Genomic DNA, 22802 nt, shown 5'->3' on the forward strand with positions numbered 1-22802 from the left:
CCAACCAAAGTGAGTGCCAAAACGAGATAGGATAACTACTTCCAACGCAAAATCTATAATTTCTAGAAAAAATATCCTCCGAAGGTTTTTATCCAAAGAACTGATATTTGACCACCATGAGTATTTAGATATCATACCACCATGAAGATTTAGAAACTTTAGTTTCTTGAAAGCCCCCTCCGTTCACAACCCTCAAATTAATATCTTTGTAACGCACCTTCAAAATGTTATACTCCAAACCGTTAGATTCTTCTAAAATTCTCCACCTCCACTTATTGAGAAGAGCCAAGTTAAAATCCTCTATTCTTCTGAAACCGAGACCACCTTTATCTATCGAAAGACAAGCATCCTTCCAACACACCCAATGTATCCTTCTTCTATCCTCCAATCCGCCCCAAAGAAATTTCTTTGAATTTTAGTGATCTTCCTAATAATTTTCATCGGAGCTTTGTAAAATGAAAGTGTAAAGATAGCTAGACTACCCAACAACAACTTTAAAAGAGTTATCCTTCCCCCAAAACTAAGCATCTGACCCTTCCAACTCGACAACCTCTTCTTAAACTTTAACAATAGCGGACTCCTCAAAGAAAGAAACGACGTGGCTACCTCCAAAAAGTTTGGATTGATGTTGATGCCAATAAGTTTACTTTTATAAAAGTTGATCCCTAAACCCGATACAAGTTCGAAATCCCTCAAGACCGACTTGATTGCCCAAAGATGTTTCGAACTTCCCTCCCCTACTAACAAAGTGTTGTCCGCAAATTGAAGGATGTCAATAAAGCATTTTCCGTTAACGTTACATCCCACATAATCTCCATTTTCAATGGCCTTATTAACCAATCCCTTCAAACCTTTCGCCACTATAACAAAGAGGAAAGGTGAAATTGAAACACTTCCCATTAGTAGTGATTTGGTTAAAGTGATTTTAGATTGATTAAAATATTTATAAAGGAAAACTTCATACTATGATTTATGCCTTTGACCCACTCACGTAAACTCTCATTTCTCAATTTATTTTAAAAATTTGTCCTTTGCATAAATGAATAGATAAAAGGATCACACCTAATTTTGGCAGCGCATAATCTTATCCTAAAGAAAAGAACCTTCTTTCATATAGTAATGTATTTATTCCCGCTTATTTTAGTGAATAATAGTCTGAGTTCATATCCGTATTTATATTTGTTAGTTTTTACCCTATCTATTGTGAGTATTTTTGTGGGTGTCCAATACGGATGAGTCATATTTTAAACCTTTCTTAGAAATATATATTATAGACCCAAAAAATACCAAAGCGAGCACACAAATACTCGTTAAAAGATAGTGAATTGAAAGCTTACATGAGAATTTATCATTTGGACAGTTCTCTTGATCCAAAATTTAGATACAACTTCTCACACATATTTGAGTTAAAAGCAAGCATAATTTTAATTTTAGAAGTAGTAAATGTAAGCCTAGAATGAAATTAAAAATAGATAAAATATGATGAACAATTAAAATTGAAAATTGAATAGAAATTATAACAATACATGCTCTAATTGAGATATTTTTTTTGCTAGAAATTATAAAAATGCAGAGAAAATGTAAACTAGAGTGTGCAAAGAATTTTTAAAACTAGAATATGACCCACGCTTTGTATGGTTGTGTTTAGTCTATTTTCATACTTTATGTAATTGAAATAATTAAAATGATTTTTTAGATATGATTTCATTGGTGTACAATCTGATTTTGACTTTTGAAAAATAAAGATACATTTTAGAAGATTCTATAAAGAAATATGAGAAATATGACAAAAATGATTTTATGTGGCAAAAATAATTTTATGTCCCAAATATGTTGGAGTATGTTTTAATATAGATAATAATAGATGTGCAGGGAAGTTAATCTTAAAAATTATAAAGCTCCTAAACCCATAGTGAATGAGGACAATAGTACACATTAAAAGGGGTTTAATTCAAAAGAAAAACAGCATAAGAAATGGAAATGGTAGAAACTACTACTACAAAACGTAGAAAAATCAAGATTTTCATGTTTGGGAGTGTTGCAAGACTTCAAGATGTCTTTGGACCCACACATATATTTCTTAAATGAAAAATACAAGTTGTAAGAACATTTCAAATTTTCATGGAGGAACAAGAAAACGAAAATAAAGAAGTTGATAGATGAGTTGAACCGTACGTCTATATATATATATATATATATATATATATATATATATATATATATATATATATATATATAAATATATATATATATATATATATATATATATATATATATATATATATATATATATATATATATATATATATATATATATATATATAAACTTCTATTGAAAAAGGAGAACCCAAGTTCTCTCAACAACAACAAAGAACCGAGTTAAAGTTCAAAAAGAAAAATTACATAACAAAATTTACTATAAATATAATAGAGAATTTTTACTAAATTCATAAAAGTTATAATTGGGTTGAATAATTTGCAAAATTACTTACTCAAAGTCTTTCAAGGTAAGATCCAACGGTACTTCTATATAATTCAAATTTGAAAATCAACATAAACATTAATTTGCTAACAGTTTCTTAATTGGACATAGAATTTCTGTAAACACATTACTCACCTGTTGGTATTCAAAGATGTGTATAGTGTTGGATGAATCCAAGAGTTCCCCCAAACACTTCATTGAAGAAAAATGAACTATCTTTTCTAATGGACTTTAGACCAAATAGATAGTCTCATCTCATGCATGAAGCGTTCAAAGGAACTCTAAGATACAATCAACAAATAATTAATCTGCTCAAAATAATGCGTAGCTAATGCTCTATATATAGTAAAAGTAGAGAGAGATTGTAAGCATTCATGAAGTTAGTTTTCTATCATTGCACAATGAACATAGTCAGGTTATTTGGCAAGAGGAAATGAGGATATGGTATTTTGAGAATTCTTGCAAAAGATCCCTACTCAATTTCTTATAGTCCTGTCCTGTCATTGTAAGAATGAAAAATTCCTCTAAGTGTTAGGTCACACACTTCAACTTATTTGATTCCATTTACCACTTGTAGTGTGGCTACTCGATATTGGATGCTCATTTATTTTGTCAATGTTTCCTCCATGTTCTTTTCTAAAGAGAATTTCCATGTGTTTATGTCTTTTAATAATAAAGGGTGTTTTGCATCAATAAATTACAAATACTCCCTTGATCTCTAAATAAGAGTTTTTATAGGTAAAGAAATTTATCCTAAAATAAGAGTCTTTTTATGTTTTCAATGCAACATTAATTATTTTTTACCAACATTACCCTTTTCTACACTACTTTCAAGCTATTATATCATACTTTCTTTTATGACAACCAATAGTAGTTAAGGCAGTTTTATAAAATTATTACATTTAATTATTCACTCATTATTTTTCTTAGGCTAAATTACCTCCAGGGTCCTTTAAGTTATTTAATCGTAACAATTCGGTCCTTTATGTTTTTTACGTTACATGTGGGTCCTTTATGTTAATTAACGCATGCACCGTTGACCTATTTCTACTTTATTTTGTTCTATTACATTTATTCTAACTTCTAAAATTCATATTAAATTCGTTTTTGGTCCAAAAATTATGAAAAAATTTCTAAAAATACTGCTTCTCATTTTACACTTCATGTAATTTTATGAGAATTTTATTTTCTGTTTTACTATTTTTCTTTAATTTTTTCTTTTGCATGCATTTTAATTAGTTTAAAAATACTTTTATGCACTAAACAATTCTGAAAATTTTATTATATGATCCAATGATGCTCTATCACCTATGTTATGTGATATATCAGTACCTTTAATGTTTCTTCAGCTTTTTTGGAAAGGATTTTGAGAAAAACGTTAATGGTGCAAACGTTAGTTAACATAAAGGACTAACATGTAGCGAAAAAGGACTAACTTGTTACAATTAAAACATAAAGGACTAACTTGTTACAATTAAATAACTTAAAGGACCCAGGAGGTAATTTAGCCTTTTTCTTAATCGGTGTGCAACAACCTTAAAATTTTTTTATTTTGAAACGGTGGCAGTACAATTATTTGTGATTTGATTTAGTCCTGAAAAACTAATTTGAGTCGCGTTTTCATTAACTTGTATTTCAAAAAACGTGATGGCTATCCGAGGAGACTTTTATTGAATGAAGAGTAATATGAAGTTGATATGGTTTCAGAATAACAGAAGGGACAATTGAAAATATTCTTGGTTCGATCCCTATCAACAATAACTTTTATTTTAAAAGCTATGTAGCGTGCCACATACTTCTCGGTTTTTGTTAATAATTGAGAGAAAAAATATTTATGTCGGTTTGATATAATAACCAAGAGCTATAACTTATTCGTTTGCCATATATTGTTTGTTTTAAATTTCATTTTGACTGCCTAAAGCATAAGTAATTTATCGTAAAAGCACATTGCTAAAGCATACGGACTAAAATATTTTTCAAAACGTTTTTACCAAAAGAAATTACCTTTAAGAATATCTTGAAGTCGTGCGCTATGAAATATGAGCAATTATAATAGATATACGCAAAATTTGGACTTATCTAATCAGTTAGAACATTTGCCTAATAGATTATATCATCTAATAATTAAGGGTGTAATCGGATCGATTTGGACTGGTTTTTAATCAAAAAAAGGTTCGAACTGTTGATATTTCCATCAGTTTGATTTGATTCGGTTTTCAATATTTTTCAAAAATGGAACTGAACCAAACTAACCGGTTTGGTTCAGTTTCATTTGGATTGGATGATCGGTTTATAATGCTTAAAATTAAAAACATTATATTCGTTAGTATATTCTCCACAATCGTGTTTTTTTGGTGTATTTTATGTTATTAATTTTTAAAATAATGCATTTTATGTCACTTATTTCACTCTATTTTTTTAAACAAATTAGAAGTTGCTCTTAATCCATACAAAAGAGTTACATGATTTCGTTCACTATCAAATATAAAAGTTAACACTTTACATCAGAATGTTGGAAAGGGATTTCAAAGCTTAAAATATAGAACAAAAAAAAAACACACATCAATTAACATGTTTCACACCTCAAACACGCATAATAACTATTTTGTAACAAGACTACTAGAAAGAATAGTGTTGAAGAAGAAACAACAAAAAAGGTTAAAAATATATGAAAATTAACGAAGAGAACTTGAACACGAAGAAGACAACCATAACATATCAAAATGATGGTAGTGAGAGGAACAATGGTTACAGGGAGCTGGAGCAGCAGTTTAGTTCAGTGAAAGCATTTTTTTGTGGCTTATGGTTTCTACTTATTATATTTTAAAGTTTGGTTCTAGCTATGTGCTTTGCAGGAAGGAAGGGTAAACAAAGATGAATAATGGTTGGACCATTAAAAATTTGAGTTTAATTATGGGTGGAATAAAATATTTAAAGCGTCATTATTTCCAATGGTTCGGTTCATCGGTTCGATGGTTCCTAAAAATTAAAACTGAGAATCAAACCAAACCATATCGATTTTTATTAGGTTGGTTCGGTTTTAGAACCAAACCATTAATTGTCGGTTTTATTTTAGTTTGGTTTGGTTTAGATTGTCGGTTTAATTGGATTTTTCAGATCCATTAACCCCTACTCATAATTGAGCAACAAGCGATTGGGACAACACCTTAAGGATATGCAGCGTCTAGATATCTTTTCCTTCCTTTTATAAACTTAATACTGATAATTTTTTAAACTTCTAATTGATTGTGAATATGTGTCAGTTGATTAGACTGTCATAAATTGCATTTATTGAAAATTCTTTTTTGAACCAACCTCTAGCCTATAATTAGAGGTCTTTTTCTCATTTTATTTCATCCAGAAACGTGTTCTGACACTCCTCTCTCTCTCTCTCTATCCCCCTCTCTCTAAAGTCTTATTTCATTTTCTCTCCCTAATATTTTAGTCTAAGTGCTTTTGTGATAATAGTCCTTTTGTGAGTTAGAATATAATTGTACTTATGAAAATAGTAGAATTGTAAGTTCACCAAGGAAAACTTTTTTATACACCCCGTTTAATATTATTCATCTAGGAATTTATTCGGATGGAAAGCTAAACCTAATAAAAGCTATGGTTTGAGAAAGTGTTATTCAGTTCAAGTTTAGGTTTGAGATTAACCTGTTATAAGAGGGTTCATGAGTCTTTTCTACTAAAAACTCTCAACGTTTATTGGAAGCTTTCAAGATAAATTACTTGAGAGAGGAATATGTCTTTTTTTCTGGTCGAACCTCTACAATATTTGGCATTTCTCTTTTCCCTTAACTCAATTAATTTCTGCAAGTTATTTTCTGCTTTTTATTTTTTCTGTTGTTAAGTTTTTAAAGATTTTTTTGAACTCTAATTTAATTTTTCAAGGATTTTCAAAATCATTTTCTCATGAACCACATAATTCACTCCCTTCTCCTCTTGTGTTTGAAGTCTCAAATTCAACAAGTGGTATTAGAGTGTAACTCATGTTACAGGACTAATCGTGTAAGGAGGAAGATGACTTCCGACAAAAAATATTTTCTAAATACACCACCAATTTTTAATTATAGTAGATTTGATAAGTGGTAAGATAGGTTTAGAATGTGTTTTCAAATCATAAATCATGATTTGTGAAAAACTATAGTCAATGGTCAAGTTCACCTTACTCATCAAGTAAATGATGAAGCATTGGATAAACCTTATTCCCTTTGGATCAAAGAAGAAGAGAGAAAGATAGAGATAGATCTTAAAACAAAGAACTTTATAATAATGTCTCTAGATCATAACAGACTTTATAATGTTTGTCATTCTAAAATTACTAAAGAAATGTGAGGTACTCTTGAAATGATATATGAAATTTCCCAGAGTATCAAATGAGAGAATATGAACACGCAGGGCCGGCCATTTATCGACGCAACATGCTATATAGCACTAGGCCTCATAATTTGAGGGGCCCAATTTTTTTCTTTTAAACCCTAAGCGGTGCTCTCTTCGTGTGTGCGCTCTAAACTCTGTGTGTGATTTAATGTGTTGTCATAATGGTGGGATCCGTGTTACACCCATCTAGCATTATTACTTCATTTTACTTATATAAACAATTAAGTCAATTTCATCTCATATTGTTACTGAATTATAAATACATTTTCCTTATAAAAAAGGGAAAGTCAATTCCATTGTTACTACGTTAGTCAATAGATATAATATAGTTATAGAATATTTTTACTACAACTCTTATATTAAAGGACATGAGAAATTTTGTTTATTGGTAATTATTATGATACTAATTTTTCATTTACTAATTTATATTTCTTTAAAAGGGCCAGAGGTGTAAATAATTATATTTTTGATATATAAACATTTTTAATTTAGGTCTATTTTTTAAATTTTGAACAAGTCTTCAGCCTAATTGGGCCGGCCCTGTGAATATGCGAGACAAAGAAGATAAAGATATTAATGATGAATATTTTTTCAAATATAGAAGTTTTAGAAAGTTTGTTGAAAACGGTATTACAAACTTAAATCTAAGAATTAAGAATTGAAAATTTAATTCAACTCTTAAATCAACAAATGAGAGTCTTCATGAATTTTAGAAAAAATTGTCAAATTATATCTGTAGTTCGTAATGTTTCTGTGTCACTTTAAAAGAGGATTTTTCAAAAAAAATGTCAAATTATAAGAAACAAATAGATATTAAATACACTTAATGTAGTTGCAAAATATAGTTAAATAAACTCGGTGTATTCATAAATATATAAAACATGGTAAATAAAAAATGGAATCATAGTTTAGTTGGTAATGTAGTGTTTTTCTAAAAGGGGATTTTTCCAAAAATTGTCAAATTATTGAAGAAATGGATATTAAACCAGAAGTATATAAAAAAATGATCTAATAGGGAAAAAATATTTCAATTAACTTTTAGAGAAATAAAACGGATCTCTTAAACAGAGGAATTTCTCTAAACAAATTAATCACAAATCGGTATTTAATGATATGTAGAAGTGTTGGCTGAACCCAAGAGTTCCCCACACTCTAAGATTTAATCAACAAAATATCAATATGCTAAAAATTATCTATATATAAGTTCAGAGAGATTGTGTTCCAAGTTAAAAAGACAAAGAAAGTGAAAATTTGTGTGGGTGAGCATAAAAAAAGTTTTGTATCACTTAAAAATAAACATAGTCATGATATTTGGCAAAAGAAAATAGGGATATGATGTTTATGCTAACAATTTATTCTTCTTCTAAGGGGTACTTATAATTAAATTCTTCAAAGTCCAATTTAAGGTCCTATCATTGTATGAATAAAGTTCATGTAAAAGTAATCGACAAATGGAGGATTAATTTTATTCCAAGTAAAAGCATAATGAATATATAAATTGATATCGACAAAAGCACTGTTGTTGTGATGTCATGTGGTCATATACACTTTGACATATTTGATTCCATTCAACACTTACTAGCATGGTCTTTTTTTATTCCATTCAACACTTACTAGCATGGTCCTGGAATCTTAAACATGGAAGAACAGCATGTGGCTCCTCGAAATTGCATGTCTCATTTCCCCTTTGTTCATTGTTTCGCCCAGGTTCACTAGTTTACATTTGTATCTCCACTTCAACATGAAGAATCTGATAATTTAATTAGAAGGAAAGTGCAGATTCGTATATTTGTAGCTTAGAGATATCAATGTCATGTAAGAAGAACATATAATTAGTGTTTGGTGAAAGACCCTATCCATGATTTTATGTTGTAGTTGCGACCATTGTGATTGCAACTATTGCGATAAAGATTGGAGTTAGTGATGGATAATTACGAGGAGGAGCATAAATATTAGATCAAGAGCAACATACAAGCGAGTGTTACCACATGTTTACTCAAAATTAAGCATATGAATTCTCGGTTAGAAAGTGTTCAACCTCTAATTTTCAAAGAAATATGCAGGACTCTCAATAATTGGAGCATTATTTTTTTATTAATACAAAATACTAAACATTATTATTTGTTTATGCCTATGGACTCACAACCATCAAATTGCTCATATGTCAAATATTGTATAGCATATTTTCAACAAGGCTTTTTTTTTTGAGAGATCAATAATTTTTTAACACTCATATCATTGTGAATTTCCATATAAAGGTTCGTCTTATAAGCAATTAATTCTTTTATGTCAAGCTCTTTTTCCAATATGATTTTGAGTTCATTCGCATCTTATAAATGATTAGCAACAATCAAATCAAACACAAACCTTTTATAGCCAATTTGAAGTTTGTATATGTCTTATAGACTACTTTTGTAGCCAATTTGAAGTTTCCAATTTAACAACTAGTATTCCATGACCAGTGTGGCTAAACCCCTATGGTTGCTCGATGTAAATTTTCTCATCTAAATTACCGTGAAGAAAAGTTGTCTTCACATCCTTATATATTCTCTAAATGCATGTATCAGCTGGCTACAAAGACTAACATGACCATGATAGAAATATTTCTAACGACTAAAAAGAAAATATCATCGTAGTTAATTCCCTTATGTTGCGAGTACCCCCTTGCAAAATATCTATCAAGATCAATAGGATTACTTGTCCATACATCTTCTTCAATCTTACCCTCCACTGAAGTATGTGGTGACTATTGATAATAAAACACGCCATGTAAAATACTTTTGCGCCTAAAAATCTTTTAATAGTCCAAACTTTGGGCAAGAGACATTTTTCCCTTTTAGTCATAGACCAGTTCATTTTCTCTACCATACATTTTTGTTGTGGTGTCTTACGAACTAATAAATGTCTTTAAATACCGTTCTCTTCACAAAACCTCTAGAAATTCAAATAAACATACTCTGTTCCCGTGATTTTTCCTCAAAAACTTGATTTTTCGTCCTATTTGATTCTCTAACGCTTCCTTCCATAACTTGAATTTGGTAAAGATTTCATATTTCTACTTCAAAAAATTACTTCCAAACATTCTTGTTTACAGTGATTTCTGGTAAACAACCGTTGGTCTTCCAAATTCTATGTATTTGGTAACTTACAGGATCGACTAGATTGATCCTAGGACATGTGTCTAAGTGATGTTATCTTTGTGATTGAATTTATATTCTGAATTTATTTTAATATTGAAGATTTATATAAAGGTTTTGGTCATATGTAAATAAAGTGACTTCGACTATAAACTCTAAAGGAGTGGAATAAAAGATTCGAGTTAAAGTTTAAAGGAAAGTAAAAGACCTGTGAAGAGAAATGAAACCTAAAAAGACTTCGACTGAAGTGTAAAGGAATTCGAAAGGAATATTTAAAGGAATTGCAATGATAAAGTAAAAAAAACAATAAAAGTAATACCGGTGTTTCTCATACATACATTCTTAACAAACTCTTTTTCTTACGCCAGTACATGAGTATTTTTGAGTGATTTCTGTACAAATTGAACACCCTGGATCCTAACAGTAAGACCCCAATTTATACTAATTCGACCATAAAGATCTTTTTCTAACGAATTGCCACGTTGCCCCTTTGCATGTGCTTTGATTCTTAGTTCTAAGGCTTCCACGCGTCCCACTGGCTAAACCGAATCACTTTGAAATTCAAACCTTCTCGCTCGAAGTTCTGAAACGCGACCAACGTGACTTGTTGAAATATATATCTTCGAAATATCTCGAATTTTCCTAAGTTTTTATTTCATTGACTTTAAAAACATTTCAACTTAAGCTCCAACTCGACATAGAGAAAAGACTTCCATACGAAGAAACTTGAAATAGCTTTACACAGCCATTTTCCAATTTTTCATTTGAAGCATATTGCTTAAAATACTTCGTCTCTGATTGTTGAATATGTGAAAGTTAAGAAATACTTGGAACCACCAACACAGACCTCTTTAGTGGGACCCACACATATTAGAATGCATATTATCTATAATTCTTTATATGTTTTTCTTTTTGGAATTGAACCAAACAGAAAAATGTTTCCCACGTACACAATACTTGCTTTCATATGTAACACCCTATTTTCCCCATTGATAACTAATTAAAAATTAAAGTAATTAAAAATTCTCAATCAAAATCAAATATGATGCTACATCATCAATATCATATTATTTGCTCAGCTTTTAAACAAAAGATACATAACACAAACATACGGATGAACCAATGCTGAAATAATCACATTGCTAAACTTCACTTTATTATTGCAACGGAATTAAATCACATAAATAATCATTGTCTTCGACAACTTAAAATGCCAACATCACAACGTTTTCAAAAAAAGAGAGTTTATAATACTCTTAAAATCTTTCAAAAAAATTATAACATAATAGCAAAACAAGTATTCATCCTCGAAACTACGTATCAGAGAAAGACCCGACTCAATCTACGCGATACTAGGTGCCACTCCCTACCTCATCAACCATGAATGCATGGGAAATCGACTATGCAAAAACAACTTATAAAATAACAACACATAAGCCTTCAACAATTGTCCCATTCCAAGTCCTCATCATTATCATTATGAAACAACAAGGTATAAGCCTTCAATAGTTGCCAATCAAGACCAACAACAACATCATCGTCATACAACAACATCATAATGAAACAACAAGACATAAGACTTCAACAATTGTCAATCAAGGCCAACAATAACACCATCATCCTACAACATCATCATAATGAAAAACATTCATACATCATTTGTATAACACTAGCACAATCAATCACAATGTTACACATTTCGTCACATAAAACCCGACATACACATACCCATCACAATTATTCTGAAAAGTGTTATTTTACTATTATCAAAATTATTACAACTGGTAGAAAATGCTTTTAGCTTTCCAACGGTTCAAATGTCGTGTCAAACGGACACCCGAGTCAAAAGTTATGGATTTTACAAGTTTTGGAAAAAATGCTGTCAGCTTCAGCAAATTGATTCCCCAATACTGGAAATCAATTTCCTCACTTCCACAGGCCAATTTTTGCAATGTTTGCTTAGGAAATTAATTTCTTACAGTGGTAAATTGATTTCTAACAGTCAGCAGTAAAAATAAGTGTTTTTCGTTTCAGGAAATCAAATTCCCATAGTGGTAAATCGATTTTGACATTGTTACAGTGAAAAATCAGCAACATTTTCCTGCTACGAGATTTCATTTTCTACACCAATTTCAACGGATTAAATCAAAACAACCTACACCAAAACCTAACATGCATATCACTACATCCCTACTATTATACCACCTATTAGAGAGTGGAACCCCACCCTTACCTTGGATTCGACGGTTCTAGATTCTTACAATGAACTTTATTTGCCCTAGCCTCTTCGTACTCTTTTCACATATTCTCTCTTCTACGATAAATCTCAGTTTCTACGTTCTGTCTTATCTTCCCTCTTCTCAATTCTATTTTATTCCAACACTGGCCCTAGGACCCTCAAATCATAACTCCAACCTTGCCCTTCTCCAATTAAATAACTATTTAATTAAATCTAATTTATTTACTAAAAATATTATTATCACTATTATAATAATAATAATCATACTAATAATCCCAAAACACAAATATATATATATATATATATATATATATATATATATATATATATATATATATATACACACACGCGCACACACACATATATATATATATATATATATATATATATATATATATATATATATATATATATATATATATATATATATATATATATATATATATATATATATATATATATATATATGGGAGGAGATCATTTGACACCGGTGTCAAAGTATTAATTTTGACACGAAATCCTACCCTTTTATTCTTAACAATTCAAATGTTATGATATATTTTCTTAAAAAAACTCATGTGTTAGTTATAAAAGAATGTATCTTAACCTTTAGATTAATAAAAATAAACGGATTGGATTTAGTGTCAAAATTAATACTTTGACACCGGTGTCAAAATAAACGGAATGTATCTTATATATTTGTGCTTTGTAGGTACCAAGTCAAAGTATCCAACAAATAGGGTTTTTTACCATTTTTCTGTGGAAATCGATTCCCCCATATGGTAAATCGATTCCCTAGGACAGATTTGGCAAAAAAGGACATCACCAAGCCAGGTGGAACACCTACGTCGGATAAAAGAATATCAATTGAAGAAGTGAAGACACACCCAAACTCTCAACAGGGCCATAATCTCCGTCCGATTTTGATCAATCTAAAGGATAGAGTTCAGAAATCACTCTTTGATGGTGCAATAGTTCACTTATGATTTATCCCAAAACTCTTTCTAAGCAAAAAAACACTTATTTCCTCCAAATCTTTCATGTTTGCTGAAGAATTAGAAAACACTATATAAATCTGCACCTTCCAAATGGTCCAGATTACAATGTTATATCATAGAAATATCTCCCTTAGACCAAATCCATTAATCTTTTAAGTAAATTAAAAATTTTGTTCTAATAATATTTCCACCAAAATAAATATATCATAAAATTAAAGCACTTGGATGAGAAATAGTAAAAAATATCATTCAACTTAACGAAATATTTTGAGATCAAACTCAGCCTTAAACATGTTTTTTTTTGTGTAAGCAAGATATATTATAACGGAGAACTAAGGGTTCTCCAACCTGATAACACAGAGAAACGGGATAACCCGACAAAAAGCGAAGATTACAAATCAATTACAACAACGACAAAAAGTGCAAAGGATCCATGCAAAACTCGTAGAAAGAGTAATTGGGGTGAGTAATTTTCCCGCAAAAAGACCACCTCCACACCAAGTGCTTAATGTTCCAAACAGTATTATTCACATTCCAAACATCCTTTCGAAAGCAACTTCCATTCCTAATCGACCAAATAAGTGGTAGCTAGCCATACCACACCCAACTTCCTATCTTTCACTTTTTTACTATGAAAAAATAAGTGCCAATCCATAAAATTCGACAAACACTCATCATCTACCCTATCCCCTTTACCAACCCAAATAGCTACCTCACTCCAAATATTTTTCACCACCAAACAACTAAAAAATAAATTATTACTAGTTTCCAAACAATAACCACAAAACAAGCACTTTGAATCATCCAAAGAGATAGAAATACCTCGGATCTTCAACAAATCTTTCACCGGTAGCCTATTAAGAAATAATCTCCAACCGAAAGCCTTGATTTTGAATGGGACTTCCAATTTCCACAACAACCCAAAAGCTCCATCATTCCTATTAGGGGGGCCATAATGAATGCGAAGTTTGTTATATAAATTGTAACAAGATGCTACCGAAAAAGCCTTATCCTCGGAGTAATTCCATACAACGGAATCCTTTCCCTCCAACCAACCTATAAACCCCACCACCCTCCCTTTAAAGTCCGCATACACATCCTCCAAACAAAATTCTTCCACCTCTACCTCGGATATACTGAAATCTCCCCAAATCAACACTCCATCATTCCACCCTCCCATGGCCGCCACCGAAACAAACTTCAACCGAGAAATATCATAAAAATCCGGGAACATATCTTTCAAAGTAAAATCATTCAACTACCTAGCCTCCCAAAACGGAGTAGAATAACCATTATGAACGGAAAACCTACACAAATCAACAATAGGGTCAAGAGAAGAAGAAGAAATAATTTTTAAAACATCCTTCCACCAATACGAACATTTTGAAAGAACTTTATTAGCTCCTCCTCCCCCGAACATTTTGGATGAAACGTCTCCATACCGCGTGTTCAAGACTTTAAACAACAAAGAATCTTGCCCTTGAATAATCCGCCATCTCCACTTGTTAAGAAGAGACAAATTGAATAAATATAAGTTTTTTACTCCTAACCCCCCTTTATGCAAAGGTAACGTGACATCCTCCCACTTAACCCAATGAATTCTCCTTCTTTCCTCTACTCCTCCCCATAAAAATTTACTTTGAATACTAGTAATCTTCTATGCCACCATTCTCGGAATTTTGTAAAAAGATAAAGTGAAAATGGCCAAGGAACTTAGCACGGACTTTAAGAGAGTAATCCTACCACCCAAGTTTAAGAAACGATTCGTCCACCCATCCAAACGATTCTTTAACTTAGACAAAAGAGGATTCCAAGTAGCATTTTTCCTCGGATTGTACCCAATAGGAATTCCAAGAAAATAAAAGTTGCTATCTTCCAATTTGCAAGAAAAGAATTGAGAAACCGCCTCCAAAAAATGATGATTAGAATTAATACCAATCAACTTACTTTTATGGTAATTAATTCCAAGACCCGACACAAGCTCAAAAGCCAGAAGCACCGCTCTCAAAGCCCACACATGTTTCCAATTGCTCTCACCAACAATTAAAGTGACATCCGCAAATTGAAGCATATCTACCGAACAAGAACCATTAATCTTAAAACTTTGAAGTTCCCCCACCTCGATAGATTTTTTGACAAGCCCCAAAACTCCCTCCGCCATTAAAACAAAGAGAAAAAGGAGAGGGGGTCGCCTTGTCTTAAACCCCTATTCACCTCAAACTCCTTCGTTGGATAACCATTAACTAAGACGGACATATTACTGTTGAACCCGAGTAAATCCATCCATTTCAGCCACTTATCACCAAAACCCATTTTAGTTAACATGTATCTTAAAAAGTTCCAACTCACCTTGTCATAAGCTTTTTCAAAATCCACTTTAAATAAAATGCACTCTTTTCCTTCCTTTCTCGCATAATCCACAACCTCATTAGCCACCACCACACCGTCCAACAAGTGCCTACCGGGAACAAAAGCACTTTGGCACGGAGAAATAATAGAATTAAGCACCCCTTTTAATCTCCCCGCCAAAAACTTCGCCACCACCTTGTATAAGCAACCCACTAAGCAAATGGGCCTATAATCATCTAATCCAATAGGATTATTAGATTTCGGAATTAAAGTTAAAAAAGACGAAGTGATTACCTTAGCTATGGGTCTACCAAGGTAGAAATAATTAAAGAAATTGATGAAATCTTCTTTAATAAAGCTCCAACACTTCTTAATGAAAAGAAAAGAATATCCGTCCGGCCCTGGACTCTTTGAATATCCACACTCCCACACCGCCTCCTTAATCTCGCATTCAATAAAAGGTTTCTCAATATCCATCGCCTCCTCCCTACTAATAGTATTGAAAGAAATGCCATCTAAAACCGGTCTACCCTCCTCCGATTCAATGAACTTGTTCCCAAAGTGTTTGAACACCTCCTTCCTAACCTCCTCCACCGACTCCACCATACCTCCCGATGCACGAATCGGACCAATATGGTTATGTCTTCTTCTATTCTTCATCACTTTATGAAAAACGCCACTATTAGAATCTCCCTCTTTAAGCCATTTCAAACTAGATTTTTGAAGGAGCATGTTCTCTTTAATCCTCAAATTCCGCCAAAAACAACTTGTTGCCTTTTTTCTAGCTTCCACATTCTCTTCAAAGGGATATAAAGGATTAGTATTAGAGAAAGAAGCTAACCTTTCATCGGCATGATTAATCTCGTGAACTCCTTCCGCTATCTCCAAATCGATCTTACCGAAAACTTCCTTATTCCACTTTTTGAGTTTGTCTTTTAGGAGTCTAAGCTTTTCTTTCAAAACAAAATCGCCTCTTCCTTCCACCTTCAATAACTTCCACTCCTTTTCTACGAAAGGAATAAAAGAATCAAAAGAAAACCATTCTTTTTTGAACTTGAATGGTTTCGGCCCCCAATTATATTTATCTGTCATAATCCAAATGGGACAATGGTCCTAAATGTCTCTATCCCCAATCATTTGACCAATAACCTCCCATCGATTCACCACGGTGTTGGATAATAAGAAACGATCTATCCTGCTCATTGACTTACCATCTCCACTATACCACGAAAATTTCTTCCCTTTACACGGGGTGTCTACCAAAGAACTCTTGAGAATGAACTCCGCAAAAAGCTCCGTCTCCTTCTTGTAACTCCCACCCGCTCTCCCTTTTCTTTCACTTCCATTCTTGGTTGCATTGAAATCTCCTCCTATGATCCATTCCCCGTCGCTATAAATACTCATCAAGTCAAGTAATTTGTCCCACATAACATTCTTCTTACTCAAATCACAAGAAGAATAAACGTTCACAACATAATAAAAGTCATCCTTCCAACACACTTTCATTCCCAAAACCCTTCCCCTTTGAAACTAAGAAGAACATCCATGTTGCTTTTCTTCCATAAAGTAATCAAACCGCCCGATCTTCCCACCGAATTAGAAAAAGAGAAACCAATCTCCGGGTGTCTCCAAAAATTCTTGGCAAATGTCTCATTCATATTGGTGATCTTTGTTTCTTGCAATAGAAAAATATCCGCATTTCCTTTTTCGATCAAAGCACTAATTCTCCTTCTTTTGAGCGCATTTGCTCCCCCTCTAATATTCAAAGAACCAATAATCATTTTCCCACTTTAATATGCTCCTTCCTTCTTTCCATTAAACCCTCTCGCCCCTTTTCCAACTCCTCAATCCTACTAACAAGATTGTTCCTACCTTTCTCATCAACTACCCCCAAAGCCACGATAGCCTCCCATAATTTCTCCCCGACGTCCCTTTTAAGAAAATCCCACTGCCTACCATTGTTCCTACATATGTCCGACTCCTCCAGATGATTGCCGTAATACACCGATGGGTCACCATAACTGTCTCCGCCCTTTGCCATTGCCGTCTTACCAAGATTCAGCCCACTAAACATGTAACAGTCAACTATCTACCCATTACTAGGATGTTGCCCAAACTACCTATTTTGCCCTTCCATCCAAATAAATTAACACTGCAAAAAGGCTAAGCTGGTAATTAACAAAAGAATAAATCACCTATGCCAATTGTATTCCTTTCATTGGTCAATTCAAAAAATTATGTACCAAATTTTGGACTATGTTGTAAAAGTCGTTTCCCTCGCAGACTGTGAAGACCCCACTCCTTTTGCATAGGTAACTTCAACTTGCACAGAAGGGACAAAGCCTTCTGCATTTCTAACACCGCTTCTCTTTCTTTACCGTCTGGAGAAACAAGAACAACAAAAATCGCGGAACGTTTCCACAAATCAGGAGCAGCCCGTCCTCAGGTATGAACCGGTAGCACTCCCAATCGATTTCATATTTCTTCTTCCTCTCATTCTTATGTTCTTTGCTTGCCGTCTTTGTCCGCGATTGATATGAGATAGACAGTTTCTTCTTCCTTCAAATCACTTTTTTGGTTTATTTATTCTGAAGGTCAATGATTTTTATGTTTTTTTCTTTTGAAATGTTCATTATTTATTAGATGATCTGATCTGGAAGATGGTTGTTGAGTTCTTTCTCCATATCTTATGTTCATTATTTCTCTCATTCTATGCTTTGAAAATCTTTCTTTTCGCTCTGTTATGTTGTTCTACCCATCTATAGCAGAAAATATGTCAAGACCTCCCATTTTGATTAAAGATTTGGTCAAGGGAAGTCAAGTCTGGAAAATGCACATTCGAGTTGTTGATGTGTGGGTTGTTATTGAGAAAAATGGGAACAAACACCTTGAAGCAGTCATTCAGGATGTAAAGGTTGCATTTTTACCAACTTTTTATGATTTTGCTGAACTTTTATGCCTTTTTTCATGTTCATCATTATGTTACTTTCTTACTAAAAGAACTTTTCATTTAACAGGGTGACAAGATTCATGTAACCACTCGGGGGAGAGACTTCCAAGATTGGATTGAAGTAGTCAAGGAGCATGAGACGTATTTCCTTTATAATGGAGAGCCAGTTGACAACGATGGCCCTTTCAAAGTGTGTGCTAACCCACTGAAACTCATATTCAATGGAGGTACTACCATGTCTCAAGTTGCGATACTGGATATACCAAGTCACAGCTACACTTTCCACCCTATTGAGAGCTTTCTCAAAGCTGACTTCAAGCATGACCAGTTGTATGGTACGAAGAAGCTTCACCTCAAATAATTTCTGTTATTTACTTCTGTCCATATACATTTATCATTTTTAATTGATAGATCTCTGCATATTTTACGTATCAGATGTCATTGGTGTGTTACAAGATGTTTTAAAAACCCAAGTGGGAGGTGGCGGTAGGAAATCTTGTGTCAATATCTCTTTGCGTGATATAGAAGGCAATGTGATTGAGCTGGTTTTATGGGAGGATTACGCCAAACAGTTCAACAAATACACTACCCCTAACAACTTTGTCGGTCCTACTATAATTGTTTTGACACATGCATGGTGCAAGCCAAACACAGGTATTATAAATGTGGATTTTCTGCTTTTGCTGTTTAGTGAATGTTTTTTGGAGAAAGAATTTGATGCATGCTGTTTCATATTTAAACAAAATGTTCACCACTATACATTTCAGTTTCGGGTTTACCGTGTCTTTCCAACGCATGGAACGGTTCTAAACTTTACATCAACTTGGACCATCCACAAGTCCATGAGTTCAAAGCTAGGTAATATGCTATTTGTTACTTCCTCTAATAACTTGAAAAATCTGTTACATACATGAATCTTTCCTTCCTCTATTTTTTTTTCCAGTTTTGGATCCAACTTACCCGCTGCTTCCCAGTCGATGACTTGCGATTCATCTGTTCATGAAAAAAACAATTTCTGGACCAAATTGTCTGAGGTCAAAAGTATCCGTGCGGTATCTAAACACGGAAGGGTCTGATTTTTATTACATTGTTTGTTTAATTATTTCAATTTCTATTACACTTCTATCACAATGCTAGATTTATATTTGTTTGATTATTTATATCTCTATTACACTTCTTTCCCACAATAGGACTGTTATGCAACAACCATTGGAACTACTATTGGTTTTAATGCCTCCCGGTCTGGATGGTATTTTGAATCCAATGGAAATACGGATGCCGAACGCAATACAAAGTGAGCACCGTGTCTTGCCCTTCCATTAAATTGTCAAATTTTCAAGAGGAAGCTTTATATCAAATCTGACTTTTACCTTTTCTTTTAGATTCAAACTTGAAGTTGAGGTGGAGTATGATAACCATAACGGGGTTTTTGTTTTTTGGGATAAGGATGTGATTCCTTATACTAAACACACAGCTACCGAATTAAGAGAAATCATGAAGAAGGTGAGTTTGAATAAGGAATATTTATTGTATCACAATATATCATTATTAGACATGTGTGGTAATCCTTTGTTGTTTGCTATAGGCCGGAGAGGACAATCCTAAGATTTGGCCTACTCACTTGGATGCGTTGTTGAATAGACAAATGGTGTTTCGTATAAAGTATCAAGCCCAATTCCGACGATTCTCTATCGTAAAGATACTTACCGAAGAGGGCCTTTACGATAAGTTTGACACCTACCTCAAAACTAATGAGGTGATCATCATTTTTTTATCACTTATAGAATCTTAATCTCTACATTTATGCCACTGTTGAGTTGCTGCAGCCCCATGTCCTATCTTTTTTCAATAAAATTTAACTTCCCGCATACTCATACCCTCTCCAACTCAGTTTCTGTTTATATGTCATTTTTTTTTCAATTCCTTCAATCATAGTTGTTGTTAATCTTTTAATTCATTCCATACAAACTATTGTCTATGATCAAATATACTAGGTAACTACTGCTGCTGATTTGGAAGTGGACACAACTTCTCCATCTCTTATTCCAAACCAAGTAGGTTTATGCCATTTGACTTTGTTTTATTTAAACAAAACACAATGTTATCTGATACTCCTTGGTTACTCCTTTGTAACTCCAATTTATATCGCATAATTTAGGTCACACAAACTTGCGAACCATCGATCGTTGCTCTAACAGATTCTGCTACTGACCATAAGGGCAGTCCTTCTGCAAGCTGCAGCAGTACTCCTGCCAAGAGGGTCGCTACGTCAACCTCAATTAACGAGCTTATCCAGGCTGAAGAGCTCACTCCTAAGCAATCGGCCACTAAGTCCAAGAATGGAAAAAAGACAAAGCAACTAAAAAATGACTGATTTGGTGGGTTTATTTCAGATGTTTTCCTCTTATTTTGATGCTTAACTAGCATATCACCTTTTGTAAGGTTACAATCCAACTATTAAGTCCTTATTTTGTTGGCATATGTCAATTCGAATTTGAACATGCCATATCTAATGGTTCTTTCACTACTGAACTCATCATTAACAAACTTTTGTAATGGTTATTAATTATTTAGTGCTGCATGTTGACTGCTATTATATCCATAGTATTTTTACGTTTGGTCTAAATCAAAAAATATGCATGTTTAACCAATCTAGCAATATGAGGTTTCTATGCAATGTAGGAAGTACTGCATAGTGTTCTCCTCTTATATGATCTTGCAATATGACAGAGCTTTTGATTCATCTTTGCTACATAGCATAGGTTATTAAATATTCTACCTAACAACTAAAAAAACTGCATACCAGTATTATTAGGAGACCAAAAAATTGCTTGTGTCCAATTCAAATCTATATATGCAAACAAATAATTAGTGGCTGCCTTCCAATATGAACGCTGCATACCTTCATTGTGATCTGTGAAGGGGAGCAGACCTTCATTTACAAGGGTTTTGAAATGTTCAAACCTGATAAATATGAAACTTTAGTAAACTGAGTCATGAAATTGTAAATAGCAGACCTAAGAAATCTCAATACCAGACCTGTAATGTCTCAATATATATTGAATGCATATGCAAATTTAAATATTCTACCATCACTTCTATTCCAAATAATTCTTTGTCAATTTTTTGAGATCAATAGGATCAAGTCTTCTTCCTTCTTGCATAAAATTTAGTCAAAAGTCCCAGGCTTGTGTGTGTATTACATTTATGATAAACAAGAGTTTAATCAGCTTGCTACACTGCAGCCCGATTTTTGATGATTAAAGTTTGTCTTTTATCAAATCCATTAAGTTAACATTTATCATTAGACATGTAGTAACTCAATTTAGTTCAAAAATGCATTACTCTTATTATAATATCTTAATATCTTAGTTTGCTTTCCATGCTATCAATTCTAATTTTTTAACCATTGTCCAAATCTGTACTACTCTGCTTTTTTAAACATGGTGCCTTGCATTGGAGTATAATCTATAGACTGCTGCACTTCCAATGTACCTATTACTCTACTGATTGGTTATTCCCTTTATCTTTTGTGTAAAACAGGCTGTCACGATACTTAGGGGCTGTCCAAATCTGTACTACTCTGCTTTTTTTCATTTGAACCAGACTTCAGCCTCCATTTTGTACAATGCTGCTACGGTATAAACTGCTAAAAGTACATATATCATCATTTTGAGCAAACTTAGGGATTGTTGTCACTTCAACCTTAAATGCATTGTGCTTCATTACAAGGTAAGTCAATGTTTAGACTTTTACTTTTGCTTTTCAATTTCCAATTTAATGTATTGTCAATTTTATTTGACATATCTTTAGAAAGATATCTCATAGAGATACTTTTATTTAAAATAAAATATCAGCTCTGCAGCAGTTACTATTACTATTATTTCCTGTGATTACACAAACTTTTTGGATTTTTATACACTTTTTAATTACTATTAATTGATTACCATTTACTATTATTAATAAAGATCTTCAATAAACACATAAAAATTACTATTAGAATCTTAAATAAGATAAAACATATTTTTGTTTAATGTCTTCAATAGAACGATATGTATTATGTTATAATATTAAAAACTTAAAATTAATAAGACAAAACTCTGTCTCACCTTGAACAAGTTCCTGAATTGATGAAGCTCATGGAATGCTTGTCTTCCATATGAGGACACTTCTCTCTTGCTGTTAGTCCCTAAACATAACAGATATACAGGTAAAAAACTCCATTGTTATTAAAAGAATGCAGCTAAGCACGTAAATTTAACAT

At 32.7% G+C, this 22802-nt stretch overlaps 4 protein-coding genes across 4 annotated transcripts; 1 reads left to right on the top strand and 3 right to left on the bottom strand.

Annotated features, from left to right (window-relative positions):
• Positions 1–330: 330 nt before the first annotated feature.
• LOC131649527 (uncharacterized) lies at positions 331–900 on the bottom strand. The gene has a single exon (XM_058919287.1). The coding sequence runs from the start codon at positions 898–900 to the stop codon at positions 331–333; it is 570 nt and encodes a 189-aa protein (XP_058775270.1).
• A 12904-nt stretch (positions 901–13804) lies between these two features.
• Positions 13805–14419, bottom strand: LOC131649528 (uncharacterized). The gene has a single exon (XM_058919288.1). It carries the CDS (start codon positions 14417–14419, stop codon positions 13805–13807), a length of 615 nt encoding a protein of 204 aa, XP_058775271.1.
• Positions 14420–14896: 477 nt separating this feature from the next.
• On the bottom strand, positions 14897–15400 carry LOC131649529 (uncharacterized). Its single transcript, XM_058919289.1, has one exon. It carries the CDS (start codon positions 15398–15400, stop codon positions 14897–14899), a length of 504 nt encoding a protein of 167 aa, XP_058775272.1.
• Positions 15401–18361: 2961 nt separating this feature from the next.
• On the top strand, positions 18362–20912 carry LOC131649530 (uncharacterized). The gene is made up of 10 exons (XM_058919290.1): positions 18362–18502; positions 18606–18873; positions 18974–19192; positions 19306–19396; positions 19482–19590; positions 19729–19832; positions 19921–20041; positions 20124–20294; positions 20533–20592; positions 20697–20912. Exons 1-10 carry the CDS (start codon positions 18362–18364, stop codon positions 20910–20912), a joined length of 1500 nt encoding a protein of 499 aa, XP_058775273.1.
• Positions 20913–22802: the final 1890 nt, after the last annotated feature.

This window comes from Vicia villosa, linkage group LG2 (genome assembly GCF_029867415.1).
Source record: "Vicia villosa cultivar HV-30 ecotype Madison, WI linkage group LG2, Vvil1.0, whole genome shotgun sequence".
In the NCBI taxonomy this organism is placed as follows: domain Eukaryota; kingdom Viridiplantae; phylum Streptophyta; class Magnoliopsida; order Fabales; family Fabaceae; genus Vicia; species Vicia villosa.

What these genes read in the sequence shown, in the direction of transcription:
- LOC131649529 (XM_058919289.1), bottom strand. Translation starts at nt 15,400, where the DNA reads ATGGCGGAGGGAGTTTTGGGGCTTGTCAAAAAATCTATCGAGGTGGGG.
- LOC131649530 (XM_058919290.1), top strand. Translation starts at nt 18,362, where the DNA reads ATGTCAAGACCTCCCATTTTGATTAAAGATTTGGTCAAGGGAAGTCAA. An exon ending in CAGTCATTCAGGATGTAAAG is followed by an intron (nt 18,503 to 18,605) that starts GTTGCATTTTTA and finishes TTCATTTAACAG; the next exon opens with GGTGACAAGATTCATGTAAC. An exon ending in CAAGCATGACCAGTTGTATG is followed by an intron (nt 18,874 to 18,973) that starts GTACGAAGAAGC and finishes TTTACGTATCAG; the next exon opens with ATGTCATTGGTGTGTTACAA.
- LOC131649528 (XM_058919288.1), bottom strand. Translation starts at nt 14,419, where the DNA reads ATGGGAGGGTGGAATGATGGAGTGTTGATTTGGGGAGATTTCAGTATA.
- LOC131649527 (XM_058919287.1), bottom strand. Translation starts at nt 900, where the DNA reads ATGGGAAGTGTTTCAATTTCACCTTTCCTCTTTGTTATAGTGGCGAAA.